This window comes from Schistocerca americana, chromosome 6 (assembly GCF_021461395.2).
Source record: "Schistocerca americana isolate TAMUIC-IGC-003095 chromosome 6, iqSchAmer2.1, whole genome shotgun sequence".
Lineage (NCBI taxonomy): Eukaryota > Metazoa > Arthropoda > Insecta > Orthoptera > Acrididae > Schistocerca > Schistocerca americana.
This window is the reverse complement of record NC_060124.1, coordinates 486,936,860-486,958,342: the sequence shown is the minus strand read 5'-3', so window position 1 is coordinate 486,958,342 and position 21,483 is coordinate 486,936,860. Positions and strand designations below refer to the sequence as shown.

Here is a 21,483-nt window from a genome sequence, read left to right as displayed (position 1 = left end):
AGGTAGATCATGCTAGTTACCACCGATCTTTTGTAGATTTGTGTGTTAATCTAAATTAGGATTCCAAGCATGTATATTGGGATATGTGTAACAATAAAACTACATTCTACGATAACTCTCATAAAATTTATTTCTATCTTTTTCCTTTGTGGCACACAGTTGGTACAAAGTTGAAATCTGACACTGGATTAGTAGGTGCCCAGCCATATTCTCTCTCTCTCTCTCTATTATCACATGCTTCAAGTGTACTGGGATTTCTGCACCTCTGAAATCACAAACTGCTGTCAGTGCTAATGTCAGTAACATATCTGCATATCATTTCACCCTAAACATAAATCTTTAACACTTTGTTCTCCTGAACATAGTTAGTTATGTCATAATACATATCAGCCAACCAAATAAGAGTTCAGACTTTCATACAATAATATCTTTGATACACTCTGCTTCACTGATATATATTTAGTATAAATGTTCACAAAATACAAAACTTAAATTTACAATTTGAACACAAAACACAGGATAGAACTGTGCACACTTATTCCACCATTGGCTCTGCTCTAATTTCTAGTTCATCATCAAATGGATCTTCTAATGCTACATCCATTATATCCTCAGCATCTTCATCCAGCATTGCCTGAAGCTGATGAATGGAAGCAACTAGCACATGGAATTGTTTCCTTCTCATATCAAGTTTCCTTTCCAGCTGTTCCTCTGTTTCCTAAAATGGAAGGCAACATCAATAGCTGGCTGATAAAAATAAAAGTACAGATGATAAAAATATGGACACAATGTTCTAACAAAGACATGACTGAGAAACAGATTATAGTATGCACAAACAGCCTCTAATTTGTCAGCTCAGCAAGTATGTAGCAACAATAAATGCAAATTTGGCCTTCTTTGAAATACTTGTTTTTTCCTCTTTTTTTCTTGAATTCTCCATGATCAGTTGTTGTTTTTTTTTTCTTTTTTTCTTTCTTTTCAACATCACCGTCTACTACACGTTTCTGACATTTCATTGTTAATATGCGGCCCTGCCTATCCTAGCCTGTGCTCATCGGTGATTATTCTGTCTAACCCTTGGAAAAGTTCCACACTGTCCACACCTCTTCCTCCTTTTTCTAAGCTAGAGAATCCTACGTGTTGTAATCAAGAGCATCAATCCATGGCTGAGTGTACTGATGTATGAATGCCACAGACCTGCACAGTGATGGCCTTTTTAGTGCTCGAGGAGCTTCATACCTTTATCTCACAGATGCTGTACAGCTCCAACTACTATCATTGCATAATAATTGACCCCTGACTTTGACCTGTATTTTGGTTACATCCGGACACGTAGAAATGTTTACTTTTATTTGTTGTATGACCATTACATTTTAATTGAAAAGGGAGTTGTAATATTTTACAATAAGTGTGCTTTTTTGAACTTTTTTTGGTGAGTAACAGCTCTGAAGAGATACAGAAGCCAGACTGCAATTGTGTTGACAAATTTCCTTTGTACAGTTTAAACACACAACCATTCCTTTCTAAATCGTCATTTTGTCGTAATAATGGTGGATGTAGATGGCTGCAATTTGCCTAACGGTGATATGTATGGTCAAGACAAAAGATGCAAATGCAAGCTCTGTTGTTGCCTTTCACAAATGTGAACAGACTAGTGATATTTTAGGGCCAATAGAAAGACTGCCTACACAGTCGAATGGTTAGTGTCACTAACGCAGGGGTGAAGAAGGACCCAGATTCAATTTCCTGTACCTCCTGGATTTTTCTCAGGCACAGAGGTCTCTAAAAGAAACCACTCAGCCCCATGAGGCTGAGTGAGGAGCTGCTTGAATAAAGAAGCAGCAGCATCATAAGGATTTAACACTGCTGGAGAGACTGGTGACATGCTGATCACTTCCCACAATCACAGATCGCTCCCTGTACTACCTTGTAGGCAGAAGTCAGTCAGAACAGGCCTAAGGTCTAATTTGGGAATCGTGTTTATGTTTAAAAACTTAGATTGACACAATATATTTTTAGCTATCTACCCCAGTACAATTAATCTGCACCTTGAGGAAGGCCACTCCAAAACAGCCAAAATGTTGATTGTCTGATATGATGAGGTGGCATCACATCATGAGGGATTTTAATAGTGTTTCTTTTTTACAGTAACTTCATAATACAATTTCAGAGAAAGACATCATGTAAAGTACATTAATTTACTTTTTTTCCTTTCTGGAAGTTCCAGTGATGTTAAGTGCGAAAGTGGCAGAACGTACTAAGTTGGTACATAAGTTCGTAGTGTTTTTGTTTTGCATGATGGTATCCTGGTTGCTGTGGGTTTATTTATCAACTGTCACTGTTTATTTGTAGTTCTCTGTTGCTTTCTGAGTTGTCATTTTGAGAGGGTTAGTGGAGCTGTGGATGATAGACGATGGAATGCCAAGAGGAGAAATTTGAAAATTTTTGACATTCTTCTGTTTGAATTCAATACAGGGGTGACAGCTGCACAGGCAGTATTAAACATCTGCGCCATGTACGGGGATAATGCCATTGGACAGAGCACTGCAAGAAAATGGTTTTCTTGTTTTAAGCAGGATCATTTTGGCCTTAGTGACTCTCCACATTCAGGGAGACCTACAGGGTTTGATGAAGATCATTTAAACACATTAATCCACAATGATCCATATCACTACTTGAGAACGGGCAATTGTGATGCACTGTGATCATTCCACCATCATGTGATATTTGCATACAATGGGGAAGGTTGAAAAATTGGGTTTATGCGGACCACTTGCTCTAAGTCAAAATCACAAAAATCAGTGGGTGGCCATATGTGCATCTCTGCTTATTCATCATTAACTGGCTCATGAACAACACCAAACATTCCTATCTTGCAGTGTTATTGGTGACGAGAAACAGCATTTCTATGCTGACATAAGGAAAAGAAAGGAATGTTTGAGCCCAAACAAAGCAGAATTCCCTGTACAAGGAACTGCGCGCATCCACAAAAGACAGTATTACACATCTGGTGGAACAGTGATGGTGTGGTACACTATGAATTGCTTCCCCGAGGTTAAACTATCAATGCTGACATTTACTGTCAACAACTGAGATGTTTTGCACACACAATCTGAGAACAATGATTAGCAAGATTGTGTGAAGTGATGCTACACCTGCTCGCACTCCACTATACTAACAAAAAACACTATACAGGAAATGGGTTAGGAATTCATTCCACACCCACCTTATTCACTCGATCTTGCACCCTCAGACTGTTCACCTTTCCGCTCTCTATCGAAAAGCTACCCCAGCATTGACAAGCTGTTGTGGAAAATATATTACTGATGACTAAAGTCTCTGTTATGCGTATCTGTTGTGTTTATTACAATTATGGAAGAAAGCTATGAACTTCAGCACCGTCCCAAGAGTTTAACCCTTTCCACTCCAATGTCGAGTGGCACTCGACATCGTGAAATTTGTTTTCCGCTCTGATGTCGAGCCTCATTCGACACGACTTTTCAGTGCTCTCAGGCGTATTTTGAGTCTACTAGGCATTATTGATGCAGTGTGCTGCCATCTAGGAGAACTAGTGTTAACTCGGTGTCAAACAGTAGCAGCTGTGTTAAGTCAAAGATTGTAATTATTCTGTTCAAGTCCACGCACTCGAAATGGCTAGTTCTTCACATACAGTCCTTTCCGAGGAAGAGATTTTAGATATTTTAGATCTTTTAGAGCAATCTCTAAGTGAAAATGAGAGTGAAAATGATTTTGATTATGATAGTGATCCATTTCAAAACAATTCGAGTGATAATGACGAAGAAAACAGTGACAATGTGCATGTTTCTAGTGATTCAGCAGAGGATTCGTGGCGAATGTGGAGCGACACTGACACTAACTTCACAGATTTTCCTTTTGACGAATCAATACCACACAATGGAAAGTTTTGTACTGCAAAAGATTACGTAAATATATGAATGAAAGCACACATTTTGTTTTAATGTATACCCCAATTGTTGGCCAGCGGCCACATTGTTTCCACAAAGAGATCCGCGCAAATCTCTGCGGTGCACTGCCGCCCAGGCGGCGGCGATTTAAATAAGATTGTGCGGAGCAGCCCTGTGTCTGCCTTACGGAGTGCAAAGGGTTAAAAATTTCAAAATATGGCTTTTGTAGTATATAATTAACATTATATTTAATATCTAAATCAAATAGATTTTATAGACTCTGCTTAGTTACTAGCTCTTGTTAATGTACTAAATGCTTTACTCATATTCTGATCTTTTGTGAGATGGGCTGTTTTTTAGCTACACCTTTAATTCCATATATATCTGTTTTTGTAACTAAATGTGATTTACATACTAAAATTCCTTGGATAGGTAAAAAAATACCAAATGAGATATTCCTATAAAATATGGTGCATAAATGGTATTATCAGTTGAGCAAACTTGAGAAATGCAAGCTGGATACTGTTATTTCAGCAGGGTTAGGATTGGAAAACATTATTGAAAATCAGGCAAGATGAAAATTATTTTTCCTTTTAAATAATTAGTAAGTTAATACCAAAATATAAAAAAACTAAATTCATTTTTACCACAAAGTGTCTATGTTTCCATACAATTAATCATATTTTCTATGATTCCTACTACTTTGAGCAGTTAAATCTAGAGTTTAAGTAGTCTACTTTGATTTACATACCTTGAGAGATCCCAGTTCTTTCCTTAATGTTGATAGTTTCTCATCAGTCTCCCTACGGTCTGGTTGTTCATTTATGACTTTAGCCAAAACGTCATATTCTATACGGTTTTTCCTCACAGTTTTTGCTTCTTGAAGTTCTTGCTTTGTGCTTTCTATTTCTTCTTTTGCATTCTGTATACGCCTTTCTATTTCTTCAGCTAAACTTTCATAATTTCGTAGTTCAGCTGCACTCATTTCAGCTGAGAGGCGTGATTTTGTCATTGCAAATTCACACTGTGAAAGCTGTGCCAGCATTCTATCATGAGCCAAGGCACTGAAACAATGAGAACACTAACATCAATTACTGTGCAAAATTAAGTAAATTTTCTATAGCTTTCATAAAACAAGCACAGTTAAGACAGCATTATGCTAATAACCATCTAGCCTGTTTCCTTACACCTATGGTCCTTTACCTTCCCCAAATATGTGAAAATAGCAAAACAAATAAATATGAATAAAGGCGGTCCTTATAAAGCTTTTTAATATGAGGCTTCCTGTAAAAAAGGAACATGGTTGGCTTGTAATTAAAGGCTCAGAGGTGGAGTTACCCAGAAGATGTATTTCACTATATTTTTCAATAATATATTAAAAAATTTAATTACCAGTAAGCATTTTGAACATTTCTCACTGGCATTTAAATAATGGTGGTCAACTTTTTAGAACTGTTGATATCAAGTGATGTTATGTCAATGGGTGGTATATAGTCTTACGGCTGCACAGTGAAATGCAGAGAGCTTCATCCAGCAGAGATTTGTGAGTGCGGCTTCTGCAGAGCACAGCTCTTATGGGCTTCTACAACACTCAACTAGCAGAGCCTAAGGGTGGTGTACAAACCCCAAATCTACGGTTAATATAAGTTTCACTACTTAGTGAGAGTTTCATGAATGATTAGACTAAATAAAGGCATGAGAGGTGTTATTACTTTCAGTTGCTAACAAATTTATTACTTATGAACAGTGTATGCATGATAAAGTGTGTGTCATTTAAGACAGTTTTTACTGCTATTATTGAGGTGCATTCTGACAGTTTTCACAGTGTGACCATTAGATAGAACTAAAGACGAAAAAAAAAAAAGTACGACTCGCTAGCAATCAAAAGATTTGCAACCTTCCTCTGTATAGAAGCCACAAATTTCTTTGACAGAAAACTAATACATCTGTACATGTTTAGAACTGTCAAGACATGTACTTTTCTATTGTTTGCTCTCATTGATCAGCCAATGACAAAGGTCATTATATTACAAGACAGAAGGCTGGAAAACATTTTCGAGGTACACCTTTTACTGGTGGACTAAGTGCATCAGTGCTCAGAGGGAATGTCCACAGTGTTTGGACAAGACTGAGCACATAAGATGGTTCAAATTGTGTTAGAAAGTCAGTGGTTTCCTGTTAAAGATGAAGTAAGTCATCAGCAAGCAGAAAATAATGTTGAAACTTCCTGGCAGATTAAAACTATGTGCCAGACTGAGACTTGAACTCGGGACCTTTGCCTTTCACGGGCAGGTGCTCTACCATCTGAGCTACTCAGCCCCATCCTCACAGCTTTACTTCTGCCAGTATCTCGTCTCCTACCTTCCAAACTTTACAGAAGCTCTCCTGCGAACCTTGTAGAACTAGCACTCCTGAAAGAAGGAATATTGTGGAGACATGGCTTAGCCACAGCCTGGGGTATGTTTCCAGAATGAGATTTTCTGGAAACATCCCCCAGGCTGTGGCTGTGGCTCCTTCACAGGAGAGCTTCTGTAAAGTTTGGAAGGTAGGGATTGAGATACTGGCAGAAGTAAAGCTGTGAGGACAGGGCGTCAGTCGTGCTTGGGTAGCTCAGATGGTAGAGCACTTGCCCGCGAAAGGCAAAGGTCCCAAGTTCGAGTCTCGGTCCGGCATACAGTTTTAATCTGCCAGGAAGTTTCATATCAGCGCACACTCCGCTGCAAAGTGAAAATCTCATTTCAGAAAATAATATTGTAGTATGCAAATAGGTAAGTAGAAACAGTTAATGTGATAACACCAGGTAAAGGCATCTTCTGGCCTGCCTTCATCTGCAATTCTCACCATTTTACAAGACCACATTCAGGCAAGAAACTTTTTTTCTCCGCAGAGAAAATGGCACATTGTCTCTCATGGTGTACAAAGACTCAAAAAATCTGAAAAGTGTTGTACCTCACTATGTGAGTAGCACTTTTACACGGACAAGTTGTAATTTGCAGCTTCTTGTTTTCAAGCCACTACTATCCAACACATTCTTTATATGGTGTCTGTCTACACTAATACTGTTATTTATGTTAAAACAAGAGATGGAACATAATTGAAGTCAAAATAGTGTCTCATAAGTAATTGTTGATAGATTTTGCTGTGAGGAGTGTGTGCTAAGCATACTATTGTGAAACTTCCTGGCAGATTAAAACTGTGTGCCCGACCGAGACTCGAACTCGGGACCTTTGCCTTTCGCGGGCAAGTGCTCTACCAACTGAGCTACCGAAGCACGACTGACGTCCGGTACCCACAGCTTTACTTCTGCCAGTATCTCGTCTCCTACCTTCCAAACTTTACAGAAGCTCTTCTGCGAACCATGCAGAACTAGCACTCCTGAAAGAAAGGATATAGCGGAGACATGGCTTAGCCACAGCCTGGGGGATGTTTCCAGAATGAGATTTTCACTCTGCAGCGGAGTGTGCGCTGATATGAAACTTCCTGGCAGATTAAAACTGTGTGCCCGACCGAGACTCGAACTCGGGACCTTTGCCTTTCGCGGGCAAGTGCTCTACCAACTGAGCTACTGAAGCACGACTGACGTCCGGTACCCACAGCTTTACTTCTGCCAGTATCTCGTCTCCTACCTTCCAAACTTTACAGAAGCTCTTCTGCGAACCATGCAGAACTAGCACTCCTGAAAGAAAGGATATAGCGGAGACATGGCTTAGCCACAGCCTGGGGGATGTTTCCAGAATGAGATTTTCACTCTGCAGCGGAGTGTGCGCTGATATGAAACTTCCTGGCAGATTAAAACTGTGTGCCCGACCGAGACTCGAACTCGGGACCTTTGCCTTTCGCGGGCAAGTGCTCTACCAACTGAGCTACCGAAGCACGACTGACGTCCGGTACCCACAGCTTTACTTCTGCCAGTATCTCGTCTCCTACCTTCCAAACTTTACAGAAGCTCTTCTGCGAACCATGCAGAACTAGCACTCCTGAAAGAAAGGATATAGCGGAGACATGGCTTAGCCACAGCCTGGGGGATGTTTCAGAATGAGATTTTCACTCTGCAGCGGAGTGTGCGCTGATATGAAACTTCCTGGCAGATTAAAACTGTGTGCCCGACCGAGACTCGAACTCGGGACCTTTGCCTTTCGCGGGCAAGTGCTCTACCAACTGAGCTACCGAAGCACGACTGACGTCCGGTACCCACAGCTTTACTTCTGCCAGTATCTCGTCTCCTACCTTCCAAACTTTACAGAAGCTCTTCTGCGAACCATGCAGAACTAGCACTCCTGAAAGAAAGGATATAGCGGAGACATGGCTTAGCCACAGCCTGGGGGATGTTTCCAGAATGAGATTTTCACTCTGCAGCGGAGTGTGCGCTGATATGGGTACCGGACGTCAGTCGTGCTTCGGTAGCTCAGTTGGTAGAGCACTTGCCCGCGAAAGGCAAAGGTCCCGAGTTCGAGTCTCGGTCGGGCACACAGTTTTAATCTGCCAGGAACTTGTTCTAGAATGCATACAACCTTTCTTTCTCATTGCACAGCAATGTCTATTGTAGAAGTTGAGATTTATTACCAAGTACAATATACTTAACATTTTGTTCCACATGGCAAAGCAGACATTCTACCTATGACTATTGTGTACAAGTTGCCATTTGTGAAGTCTGCACCAATGTCTATGTAATCCTATCAATTAAGTCCCAGAATTGGGCATGCTTTACTTCCCTGCAATATGAGGTAAATAATTCCAGTCAAATATGAGCATTTTACTGAAATCAGTGTTAAAAACAAGCCTATTATTAAGATACTGAAATGCGCGTGAGAAATACAAAATGCATCTACTGATTCAAAATGAGATTGTTGCTGGACTTAGTCAACATATGAAATATGTCTTGAGAGTATTGGTGCAACATAATTTATAATAAAACATAAGGAAAAGAGAGAAAAGGAGTGTGGGAATGCTCAAAGGAAGGGACAGACAATATGGACACGAAAACACGACAGGCAATTTAATGTTTGGGATTTGTGTGTGTGTGTGTGTGTGTGTGTGTGTGTGTGTGTGTGTGTGGTTATTTTTCAAAGCTTGTGGAAATTACAGTTCTCAAGCTACCTTTTTTCCAATTTATGTGCCACCCCTCCTTACACACAGAGTGCACTTACTGCCATGGGTGTCCATGCAACACGTGTCAAACTTTAACGAGAGTTGTTGCCTTTCCACATTTATGTTTAGGTTTCAACTGTAGAATTTCAGTAAAGGATACATCACTCACACTTTAAAGCGTATAGGAGAACAATAACAGTGAATTCTAAAACAAATTTTAGTTCTCTTCAGTCACATTGCACAACAGATAGGTAATTGTAAGATGTAGGTCTCTTCCTGCAGAGTTATGAACCTAGTTAATTTACTTATTTAACAGAGAATTACAGTAACAAACTAAATACTTTACATAGAATATTATTGTTTTCTACTATGTAACTGATGTATTTAAACCAAACATGTGTATCAGTTTAAATCATATTTCTGTCAATTTTGGTTAGGCAGCTAGAAATGTTCAAGGTTTTAGGGAAGGATGTAACATGCTGTATGTAACTGGCTGTGTTCAGATGGTTGTTCTGGTGGTGGAATCTACATTTAAGTGAGTTGAGGACGCGATAAGTTGTAACACCATATTTTGAAAATGTCTTCTGGAAACTGGACACATCCACACACACCTGCAGCAAATCTTTACCCAATGAATATCATCTTCCATTCAGTTCAGACAACACAGAGCCACCTGAGATAAGGTCTGAACTACTGGACAGAAGCTTGAGAATTTTGAAGTCTGCTGTAATCATTGCCCTGTGTAACAAATGTGAAGAAGTGTGTATTCTTAAGGGATGGTGTTAATTGCAGAAACAAACCCACTAAAACCATCTTAATTAATTCAATTTGGTAAAGAGTGAAGGGGATAGTCACTTTAAAGCACCGATGACCTTTCGTCAAAGCAATGATAAACAAAAACTGTACTTTAAAACTACTCATTTGTGTACTTCCTTGTACAGTGACTGTGAAGTTAATTAATTAATTAACACATATGGCCAAGCTAACAGGAACTTGAACTTGTATCTACAGTGGATATACGGTGGGAAGCAGACTATGTCTTGTGGACTTGAATCCTAGACAAACTTTCCCAGTTCCTACTGATGTTTAATAATTAAACACCATTTAGAGAAAAAAAATGAAAACATTTAGGAAAACCCTTATGCACATAAAGACACATTAAATGACCAACATAACAAATAATTAAATAACTAGTGTAATGTGGTCCTGCATAAGGTGCCTGGGAGTGATGTTCAAGAGTACGGGGGATAGTAACCATTTGAAACAAACGTGTTAATATGTGGACCCAATACATCCTGTGAAAGACAATGAAAATACCTATCACAAAGCATACATAAACTTATGCATAACATATTTTGTGAGCTAATGAAATGCATGCCTGTGCTATTACAGTACGTCTCTCCCAAAAAGGGATATTGTCATTACATTTGGATTGCAACATGAACTGTGGTATTTTTGCATAGTGTGCAATGTTTGGCCAATAATACCATAGATCCAGGGCACATATAAAATGGACGTAGAAACTATGCACAAGTAGTTATAGAGACATTGTTTTTGAGGGCAACTTAAAAGTCATTTCAGAAGTGCAGAAAAAATCTCATAAGTCAACAATTTTATCAAAGAAATTTACAATTCCTGGACACACATCTTGAACACTTTGATATTATTTCATCTTCCTTTCCCACACTTTTTTTCATCACTGCAGTTTACCCTTCACCCCTTTATTCATATCTTGTCTGTACAGTCATATCCTTTTGTCTGCATGTTTACTAAGTTCATGTATCTCCTTTGTTTGTCTCTATTTGTAGCTATAGATTCTAGAAGTCAGTTTGAAAATTTTTTATGGTTCCTGACACCACTTATCCAGCTAGTTATGTGTCTTTATTTCGTTGATAATTTCCTTCCCTTGTTTAAAAATCTCTTTGTTCTTACTTTTCATCACAAATGCCTTTACTGACTGGTCCAATGTTGTTCGTTATTACCAACTTCCAATGAGGATTTATTCTGAGCACTTTATTACATACAGAGGGGTCCAGAAAAATACAGACACTCTCTGATATCTTTGGAACAAAATGACACATAGTTACAATGTTGTGCAGTAGCGTAGGCCATCATTTTCTCAACAGACCTCGGTGTGCATTTTCCAGCAGATGGCAGCACACCAATGAATGGAGAAAGATTGTCACTTGAGCAACGTGAGCCAGTATTTAGGTGGTACTGGAAGTACAAAAAGATGGAGGTCCAACGGCAATGGCATAATCTTTACGGAACTCAGCCACTAATGCGTACAACAATTTATCATATTTGGGGTTAATTTGAAGCCAACATTACTGTTCAGGATTTGCATAAGGGATGGTCTGGCTAACCATAAACATCAACAAAACCAGCTTCCAGCAGTGCTGCGTTGCAACATTTTACTCCGCCTGTCCCAAATCTGTGAGACAGGATGCACGTGAAAGTGGGGTAAGCTGCTCAAACATACAGTGAATTCTGAGGAAACATACGACAAATTCCGAAGGCTGCAAACTGGAAAGTGTACACACCAAGATCGCTGCACGCTATGAACAAGGACAACCCGGATCAAAGGATGGAGTACTGCGAATGGTTTGATGGCATGCTTTGCGAGGATTAACGGTTTGCAGGGATCGTTATCTTGTCTAACGAGGTGCAAAACAAACTGCACACTGTAAACCGCCACAGCTGCATGTACTGGGCTCCTGAAAATCTTATGTTCACACTGACAAACATGTTGTCTACCACATGTTAATGTATGACGTGATCTGTCATTCTGCAGTTTGACAGGCACATTTTTCTTTGATGGAATCATAACTAGTGAGGTGTATCTTCATATGCTGCAAACACTGATGTTACCTGCTACCCGCAAGGTGTTTGGAAATGAAAGATTTTATCTACAACAAGATGGCGCTCTGCCTCAATACTACAGAGATGTCAGAGCCAACTTGGATGAAAATCAACCTGGATTATGACAGGAGCTGTTGAGTACCCACAACGGTCTCCAGAACTTATACCTCTTGACTTTTGCCTAATGAAGTTTATCTACAGAAGCCAGCTACATTGAACGAGCTATGAGAAACCATTGAAGAGTCCGTTTGGCTAGCACACTAGCAACACTGACAGCTGTACTTCGGGCAACAGTTCATTAGCATCAATGTTGTTTGGCTGCTAATGGGGGTCACTTTGAATGCATAAAATAACCTCCCCCCTCCCAGTGAAAGAACGGTAATGATATGTCATTTTGTTCTATTAATACTGAATATAAAAGAGTGCCTACATTTTTCTTTATGTCCCTGTATTTAAACTGTGAATCTCAGCAGTCATGTTTCATTGCTATTTCCATTGCATCAATCATCATGCCACAATCAAAATCCTTTGTATCATTTCATTATAGATAAAATTGTTAAGGTTTCAATAGCAATATTAGAAATGGCTAAGAACATGAACCCCATCAAAAGGACACAAGATTCCTCAGAATTAAATCAAGGTACATGATATCAATGTTATGGAATAGTTATAAAGGTCCAGATACAAACTCACTGAAGTGGGAAAATCAAATTGTCCTTAAAATTACACAAATATGCAAAAACTTCAATATCTACATTTTGCAGGTAAACAGGAAGACAATTCGTTTCGTAGTACCCAATGCAAGAGTTACTAAAGAACAGATTTTTAAGGGAATCCCAGGAGTCCCCCCCCCCCCCCCCCGGACAAATGGCAAACAAAATTGGGGCAGTTACTGAACATGCAGTGTAATGAATCATATGTCTATAATCAAATGCCAATTATGTTTTATTCACTTAGTTCCTTATATAATACATTCTTACAAGCCTGTGTTTCCATACACTCAAAATTAATGAAACCTCTGCACAAGGGAGGTTAAGTAGATGAATTCAACAGATACTGGTACCATTATGATTTGTGCTTTTGAATTATTATTATTATTACTATTTTCTTTATGCACAATAAAATAACCATGACTGATCAACAGACTCAACAACATTCTCAGACTTCTTGCCATGTCAGTCAGTTGCTCCTGACAAAGACGATGGTGGAAATCGCTGAAAGCTTGACGTTTTATCATGAACTGAGGTGACAAGAAGACCGAGAATGTTTTATACAACAGTGTCGTCAAGGAAGACTTTGTTCTCAGACTCAAAATTATGGAATAATTAAACAAAGACATTTTTTTCTTACAGGAAAAACACAAATAAATAACTGTGATCATAAAACAGCCACAGTGGAAAATGGAATTGTCTTTTATGTACAAGGTGTACAACTTTGCTTCCACCGTTCTTTTCCCCAACACTTGAGGCTTTAATGAAACATATTGGTTACACAGTTACCATTCAAAGTATTTTCCATTTCTGGCAACAACTTTCTCCCATCTTTCGGGCAGTGTACGAATCCCGCGTAAAAAAAATTGTTTATCTTTTGAAGCGATCCACGAATCGATCCAATTTGTGACTTTTTCATGAGATCGGAAGTGTTGGTCAGCCAGGCCATGCGCCATTGATCTAAATAGGTGGTAGTCAGAGGGAGCAATGTATGGAGACTATGGCAGGTGGGATAGGACTTCCCATTTTAATGTTTCCAAGTGCGTTTAGACCTCTTTTGCAACATGGGGGTCAACCAAGGTCGTGCTGCAAAATCACTTTATCGTGCCTCTCGCTGTATTGTGGCCATTTGTCTTTTAATGCTCTGCTCAAACACATTAATTGCGTTCAATAATGAGCACCTGTGATTCTGTCACTTGGTTTTAACGCCTCATAGTACACGACGCCGAGTACATGACGCTGAGCTGGTATCACCAAAAAGCACAATCCTGGAGCCTTGAGTATTCGGTTTGGCAGTTGACATGGAAGCATGGCCGGGATATCCCCATGATTTTTTGCATTTAAGGTTATCGTAATGAACCCATTTTTTATCCCTGGTCATAATGCGATGCAGAAATCCCTTCCATTTTTGCCTCTGAAGCAACTGTTCACAAACACTTAAACATCGTTCACCGTCTCTTGGTTTCAGCTCACACAGGACCCAAGTTATTTCTTTCTGAATCATGCCCATAGCCTTGAGATGTTTCGAAATGGCTTGCTGTGTCACTCCCAATAATCATGCCAATTATTCTTGAGTTTGACGCGAATCTTCACTCAGCAATGTCCCCAATTCTGCATCTTCAAAAACATTCTCTCTTCCACCACTATGCCGGTCTATGACGTTAAAATCACCATTCTTGAAGCGTTGAAACCAGTCACCACACGTTCTTTCACTAATAGCGTCCTTACCATAAGTACTTAAGAGCATTCAATGAGACTCAGCTGTTGTTTTCTTCATATTGAAACAAAACAGTAACACCTCCCGCAAATGTTGAGAATTAGGCTCGTAAACTGACATTTTCAATCAAGAACAACTTTATGATGCAGACAAAAATCGACCAATGTTTGAATAAGGTTATGATGACCGAGGTCCAAGCTAACTGCCTAACGTCTGCGATCTGTTTCCTTCAACCACTACTTACCCTTGTCGCCACCTATCAACAAATGGCTGAAGCAAAGTTGTACACCTTGTATAAGACTCAAAAAGTTGCACCACAATGACATATAACATGACACAGGCTTACATTTGATTAGGGCCCTGTACTTGAGGCTTTCTGAGGTTTCTTGAATTCACAAGTGTTTGTGTTGTCACTTTATTTTCAGTAAGTAGCTGGGATATGGACCATATCCCAACAGGTAGTGTATAGCTCCCTAGGTTGGCAGAAAGTATGAAATTCCTGATCTTTCTTTTGTGTTAGGAAGGAACTGCAAGTTCTTCCCCCTGTTTCTGCCCTGTCCCAGATTTCTTGCCATTCTCTATCAATGCAAGCCTTTATTTCCTTATTTGATGTGGCTCTTGTGTGCAGTATCTCCTGTACCTTACCATATTCATCCTTTCTGAGCCAAAATTGTGCACCTCTCTTTCTTATGTCTAGGTCTAGAGGTATTAAACCTCATTATCAACAGCAGCATCTCAGTCGGTATTGTAAAATATGCATCTGTGACATGCAGGAATACAATTCTCGCCATTGCGAGTTCCTGGCTCTCTCAGCCCAAACGCGGTCGCCCACAATAGCAATTGACACTTTGTTGTGGTACGTTCTTATTGCACTTAGTGGCAGCTGAGAACATCTTTGACCAATTGTTGCTATTTTGTTTAGGATTTTAATACTTCTTTGTCAGATGGTTTCAACAAGTGCATGAAAGTCTTGTTTCTTGTCGATGTTTATAGCAAGTTACCTATATACTTCCTTTCTTTTCACAGGTTGGTCATTTATTCCGATTGTGGGGTTTCTTGTTCCTGATAATGTTCCTTTTAGAAACTGTTTTGTGTGCAGATATAGTTAGTTTGTTTTCTACACAACAGCTACTTAGTCTTTCAAGAACTACCCCATTTTTCCCTCTAATTTAGCCTTGAGTTGGCAGATATTATAATTAGCAGATCGTCTGTATAGGTAATGCAGTCTCTAGTGTTCGTTACACTCTGGAGCTGATTTATTAACGGCTCTACACCAACATCCCAGAACACTGCATCACAGAGCTCTGTGGGCAGCCTTTCGTGATCTTTTTAACAATTTTCTTTCCAGGATTTTGTAATTGCAACTGTCTGTCTGTGCAATAATCTCATTGGTTGTTACAGAGACACTTGGGACAATCCACCTTTTACAATATATTGGACAGGGCAGGCCACCACAAATTACAAACACTCTAGCTTTATCACTTATTATGTCTATAACATGTTTGTTATGTGAGGTGTTCACAGTGTCTACTGCATGATTTATTGCATCATCTGTGGATTTCCCTTTCCTCAAACTGTACTGCTGAGGCTCATGCCTACTATCTGTCTTTGGTCCTTCAAGCAATGGCACAGAATCTTTTCCTGTATTTTTACAAAAGCATTTACCAAACAAATCGACCTGCAAGATTTCAAGTCTGGTCTTTGTCTTCCCCTCTTTTTAGTATAATGATATTCAATATTTTCCATATTCTGTGCACCCATCTCTGCATAAAACAATTGTTTTAATAACTCTGTTATATATGGTACAATTTGGTCCACTGGCTGATGCAACACACCTGCCATAATTCTATCAGTCCCTGGCGCTTTCTTCTTCTTTCAGAGTCTGTGCACCCATCTCTGCAAAAGACAGTTGTTTCATAACACTATTATATATGGTATAATTTGGTCCACTAGCTGATGCAACACTTCTGCCATAATACTCTGGTGCTTTCCTATTCTTTCATTATTGCTGGCCTTACTTCCTTCAGGGCAAATATAATCACAACACTATTATTCATATGCTGCTCTAGTAATACAGAGCGAAGTGTCTGATGGTTTGCTGTGTCATCTATCGTAGTATCATTGTAGTGCCTCAAGAATTTCTGTGTAAATTCTAGAGACACTCAGCTTTCCACAGTCTCAAACACCCGAGTGGATATGTGTCTACCTCGCCGCCGGTTTCTGTGTGTGCAGGATGGACACGTATCGGGAGAATACAGCAATAGTGTCAGTCAATTGGCATGAACAAGTGTTTGCAGCACATGCCTGAGACGTTGTATGTCCAGTACAAAGAGCAAACACGCTCTATTTCTTGATGGTGTAACGACTGTATTGTTGTGAACAAATGAATTACGTTTCGAACAAAAAGACACTTGCATTTGACTTGAACAAAACGACACTTACATTTGACTTTCTGGTGTTGAACTTGAGCGAAACAAGAACTGACTTTATAGTGGTTATTAAACCAAACACATTACAACTGTATCTGTTAGTTTCTAATGATCCAAGAAGGGGTTGACTCGCAAGAGTTGAACGCTTGTGTGAATCTTGTGAAGTTGTTTTATTGTGGAGATGAAAATAAAACAGAGCTGAACAAAAATATCCTGAGAGTACAGAATCATTTCAAGAGTAGAAAGGAAGTCTATTTAGAAATTCCCTTAACCAGTTACAGTCTTCGGAGAAGAAGAGTTCGTGAAGATCAATGCAGCCATCTGACCCCAGAAGAAGATACGCTGCACACAATACATGAGTCAACCGCGAGAGAGGTGAGAGTCTTGCATCGAGTACCACACTGTCTCTCCTGACGTCCGAAAACCGTTAGATCGTGGCGATAGTGACAGGACTCGAAGAAAACAGGAATTTTATGACAGAAATGTAGAGGAGATATTACGCATTGCCATAGCAACCAAGCCTAACAACATACGAGAACTGTTTCCAGAAATCGTATCGAGTCCAATGAACAAATGGAAGAAAGTTGTGAGGGCAACGCTGTAAAAGATGTGAGAAAGTAATAGTGGAGAAAACTGGAGAGAATACCTCAACTTTTTGACTAAGACAATCGGGTGTGGGAAGTAAGCAGTCTTCACACACGTACACCGCACCGACGCCGACGTAGTAACCAGCCACTGATGCCGACTGCACCAGCTGCTGCTCACCGGTGCTGACTCCGCGTCCGCTCACCGACAACAATGCTGAAACCAACGTCCGACACCACCGGCACTGGTGCTGTCTCCACCATCGCCGATTACACATCTGCTCACCACCGCAGCTGGAACTCTACGCTGGGTGAGTGAAAAACAATAATTTTTCGGTAAAGTTGAGGGGACGATTGCATGATAAACTGTTATTATAGTTATTGTATTCAGTGGTGAATTTTCTTTAGATGATCACTAGGTCTAAGATCAATAAAACTATGTATCAGAAACAACAACGTGGAACAACTTCAGAGCCAGCCATGACTGGGTAAGTCGAAAGGGGAGTGACAGACCGGACGGGGTTAGTAAAGTTAATAGGTACCACTTTGAGTTAAAAATTAGATGCACAAATTGCAACTTTGAAAAATTAGATGCACAGAGTGCAAATTCAACCACTTTAAGACATGAACTAAATGCTAGATTAGATGACCAAAGTGCTAAGTTAGATGATCAAAGAACAGATTCAAATGCTCAGAATGAAGCTCTAAGAAAAGGAATATGTTTAGTACATTCTAGTTTAAATGCCCAAAGTGAAACCTTGAACTGTCAAGCAGCAAATATAATTTTATTAAAGACTGAATTTGACTCTTTTAATACTAAGGTAGAAAATCTGAAGTTACATTTGAAGAGTGAACTCACTAATTCTTTGAATACTCCGTAAATCAACTGTTCACTGACTTTAATCAGAGACAGAATGCAACTTTAAATATTCAAATAACGAATATAGGTTTGTTGCCCATCAAGATAGATGCTCATAGCAAAGAATCTAGTAATCGATGCGAAGGCATAGTTACTTTGGAGACTGAATGCGACGTCAGATATAATAATAATAATAATAATAATGATACAAAAAAAGTGAAAATAGAAGGAAACAAAACCAAACATTCAACACAAACCAAAAGAAATTTTACCAGACAATAGATAACACACACACTGAAATAAACAATCCACCAAACATAACAGACATGGAACACTTCTGGAGCAACATATGGTCAAACCCGGTACAACATAACAGGCATGCACGGTGGATACAAGCAGAGACAGACACATACAAGATGATACCACAAATGCCTGAAGTGACAATTTTGCAACATGAAGTCACCCAAGCAATTAATTCTACTCACAATTGGAAAGCCCCTGGAAATGATAAAATAGCAAATTTCTGGTTAAAGAAGTTCACCTCAACACATTCACATCTAACTAAATTATTTAACAGCTACATTGCAGACCCATACACATTCCCTGATACACTCACACATGGAATAACTTATCTGAAACCTAAAGATAAAGCAGACACAGCGAACCCAGCTAAATATCGCCCCATAACATGCCTACCAACAATATACAAAATATTAACTTCAGTCATTAAACAGAAACTAGTGACACATACAACACAGAACAAAATTATAAATGAAGAACAAAAAGGCTGTTGCAAAGGAGCACGAGGATGTAAAGAGCAACTGATAATAGATGCAGAGGTGACATATCAAGCTAAAACTAAACAAAGGTCGCTACACGACGCATACATCGATTACCAAAAAGCTTTTGATAGTGTACCCCACTCAAGGTTACTACAAATATTGGAAATATATAAAGTAGATCCTAAATTGATACAGTTCCTAAACATAGTAATGAAAAACTGGAAAACCACACTTAATATCCAAACAAATTCAAATAATATCACATCACAGCCAATACAGATTAAGCGTGGAATATACCAAGGAGATTCATTAAGTCCATTCTGGTTCTGCCTTGCTCTGAACCCACTATCCAACATGCTAAATAATACAAATTATGGTTACAATATTACTGGAACATACCCACACAAAATCACACATTTGCTATACATGGATGATCTAAAACTACTGGCAGCAACAAATCAACAACTCAACCAATTACTAAAGATAACAGAAGTATTTAGCAATGATATAAATATGGCTTTTGGAACAGACAAATGTAAGAAAAATAGCATAGTCAAGGGAAAACACACTAAACAAGAAGATTACATATTTGATAACCACAGCGACTGCATAGAAGCGATGGAAAAAACAGATGCCTATAAATATCTAGGATACAGACAAAAAATAGGAATAGATGATAGAAATATTAAGGAAGAGGTAAAAGAAAAATATAGACAAAGACTAACAAAAATACTGAAAACAGAATTGACAGCAAGAAACAAGACAAAAGCTATAAATACCTATGCTATACCAATATTGACCTACTCATTTGGAGTAGTGAAATGGAGTAACACAGACCTAGAAGCACTCAATACACTTACACGATCACAATGCCACAAATATAGAATACATCACATACATTCAGCAACAGAAAGATTCACATTAAGCAGAAAGGAAGGAGGAAGGGGATTTATCGACATAAAAAACCTACATTATGGACAGGTAGACAATTTAAGAAAATTCTTTCTAGAACGAGCAGAAACTAGCAAAATACACAAAGCAATCACCCACATAAATACATCGGCGACACCACTACAATTTCATAACCACCTCTACAACCCTTTAGATCACATAACATCAACAGATACAAAGAAAATAAATTGGAAAAAGAAAACACTACATGGCAAGCACCCGTATCATCTAACACAGCCACACATTGATCAAGACGCATCCAACACATGGCTAAGAAGAGGCAATATATACAGTGAGACAGAAGGATTCATGATTGCAATACAGGATCAAACAACAAACACCAGATATTACAGCAAGCATATTATTAAAGATCCCAATACCACAACAGATAAATGCAGACTTTGCAAACAACAAATAGAAACAGTAGATCACATCACAAGCGGATGTACAATACTAGCAAATACAGAATACCCCAGAAGACATGACAACGTTGCAAAAATAATACATCAACAGCTTGCCTTACAACATAAACTTTTAAAACAACACGTTCCTACATACAAGTATACACCACAAAATGTACTGGAGAATGATGAATACAAATTATACTGGAACAGAACCATTATAACAGATAAAACAACGCCACATAACAAACCTGACATCATACTCACCAATAAAAAGAAGAAATTAACACAACTAATTGAAATATCCATACCCAATACAGCAAATATACAGAAGAAAAAATTGAAAAATACATCCAACTGGCTGAGGAAGTCAAGGACATGTGGCATCAGGATAAAGTTGACATTATACCAATTATACTTTCAACTACAGGAGTCATACCACGCAATATCCACCAGTACATCAATGCAATACAGCTACATCCAAACTTATATATACAACTTCAGAAATCCGTAATTATTGATACATGTTCAATTACCCGAAAGTTCCTAAACGCAATGTAACATATACCGTACAGTTAAAAGGAAGTGACACTTGATCAAGGTCCGCGTCACTTTCATTCCAAACCAGACCTAAGGTCTGAGAAAGGAAAGGTAATAATAATGTAAGATTTGAATTTAGTAGAAAATTAAAATTTTGTGAAAATGTATGTAATGTTAGATGTAATTCCATAAGGAAATGAATATCATGAAAGAGAGCACAGATTGAGCTATGGAATTAATATCGATTATGTAATCGAAAATGCCAGGTGTTAGTATACGAGCTGTTACTACACGAGATGTTGGTTCACGAGTAAATAATGTAGAGCAAAATTTCAAAGAAAATATAGTCAACTTTGACATTATAAATGTGAGTAGTCTGGTGGAACCTTTTGAGCTAACTACAGATCGAGAAATTTCCGTGAGTATAATCTCTGGAAACGTGACTGTTGCTTTTTCCAAACCTAATGATACTAACAAGGTTTTAGACGACTTGGGCGAGGAATTCAAACTTGTCCATGACAAGGTTGAAAACAGAACAACTTTACCTGCTGTGGCATTATGTAGTGAAGTGGTGTTTTTTTTTGTCCCCCAGGGACATTAACGTTCTGTGTTAACGGGTGGAGTGATGACCGCC

The 21,483-nt window shown here is 38.8% G+C and overlaps 1 protein-coding gene across 1 annotated transcript in view; it reads right to left on the bottom strand.

The window, feature by feature from the left end:
* Window positions 1-439: 439 nt before the first annotated feature.
* The window catches only part of LOC124619600 (THO complex subunit 7 homolog), a 51,432-nt gene continuing 30,388 nt past the window's right edge, over window positions 440-21,483 (bottom strand). Inside the window, exons 3-4 of the mRNA XM_047146102.1 lie at window positions 4,678-4,990; window positions 440-718 (exon numbers count right to left, since the gene is read on the bottom strand). Of these exons, the coding sequence (XP_047002058.1) occupies window positions 536-718; window positions 4,678-4,990 (496 nt within the window). The 3' untranslated portion in view covers window positions 440-535. The remainder of the gene's footprint in view (window positions 719-4,677; window positions 4,991-21,483) is intronic.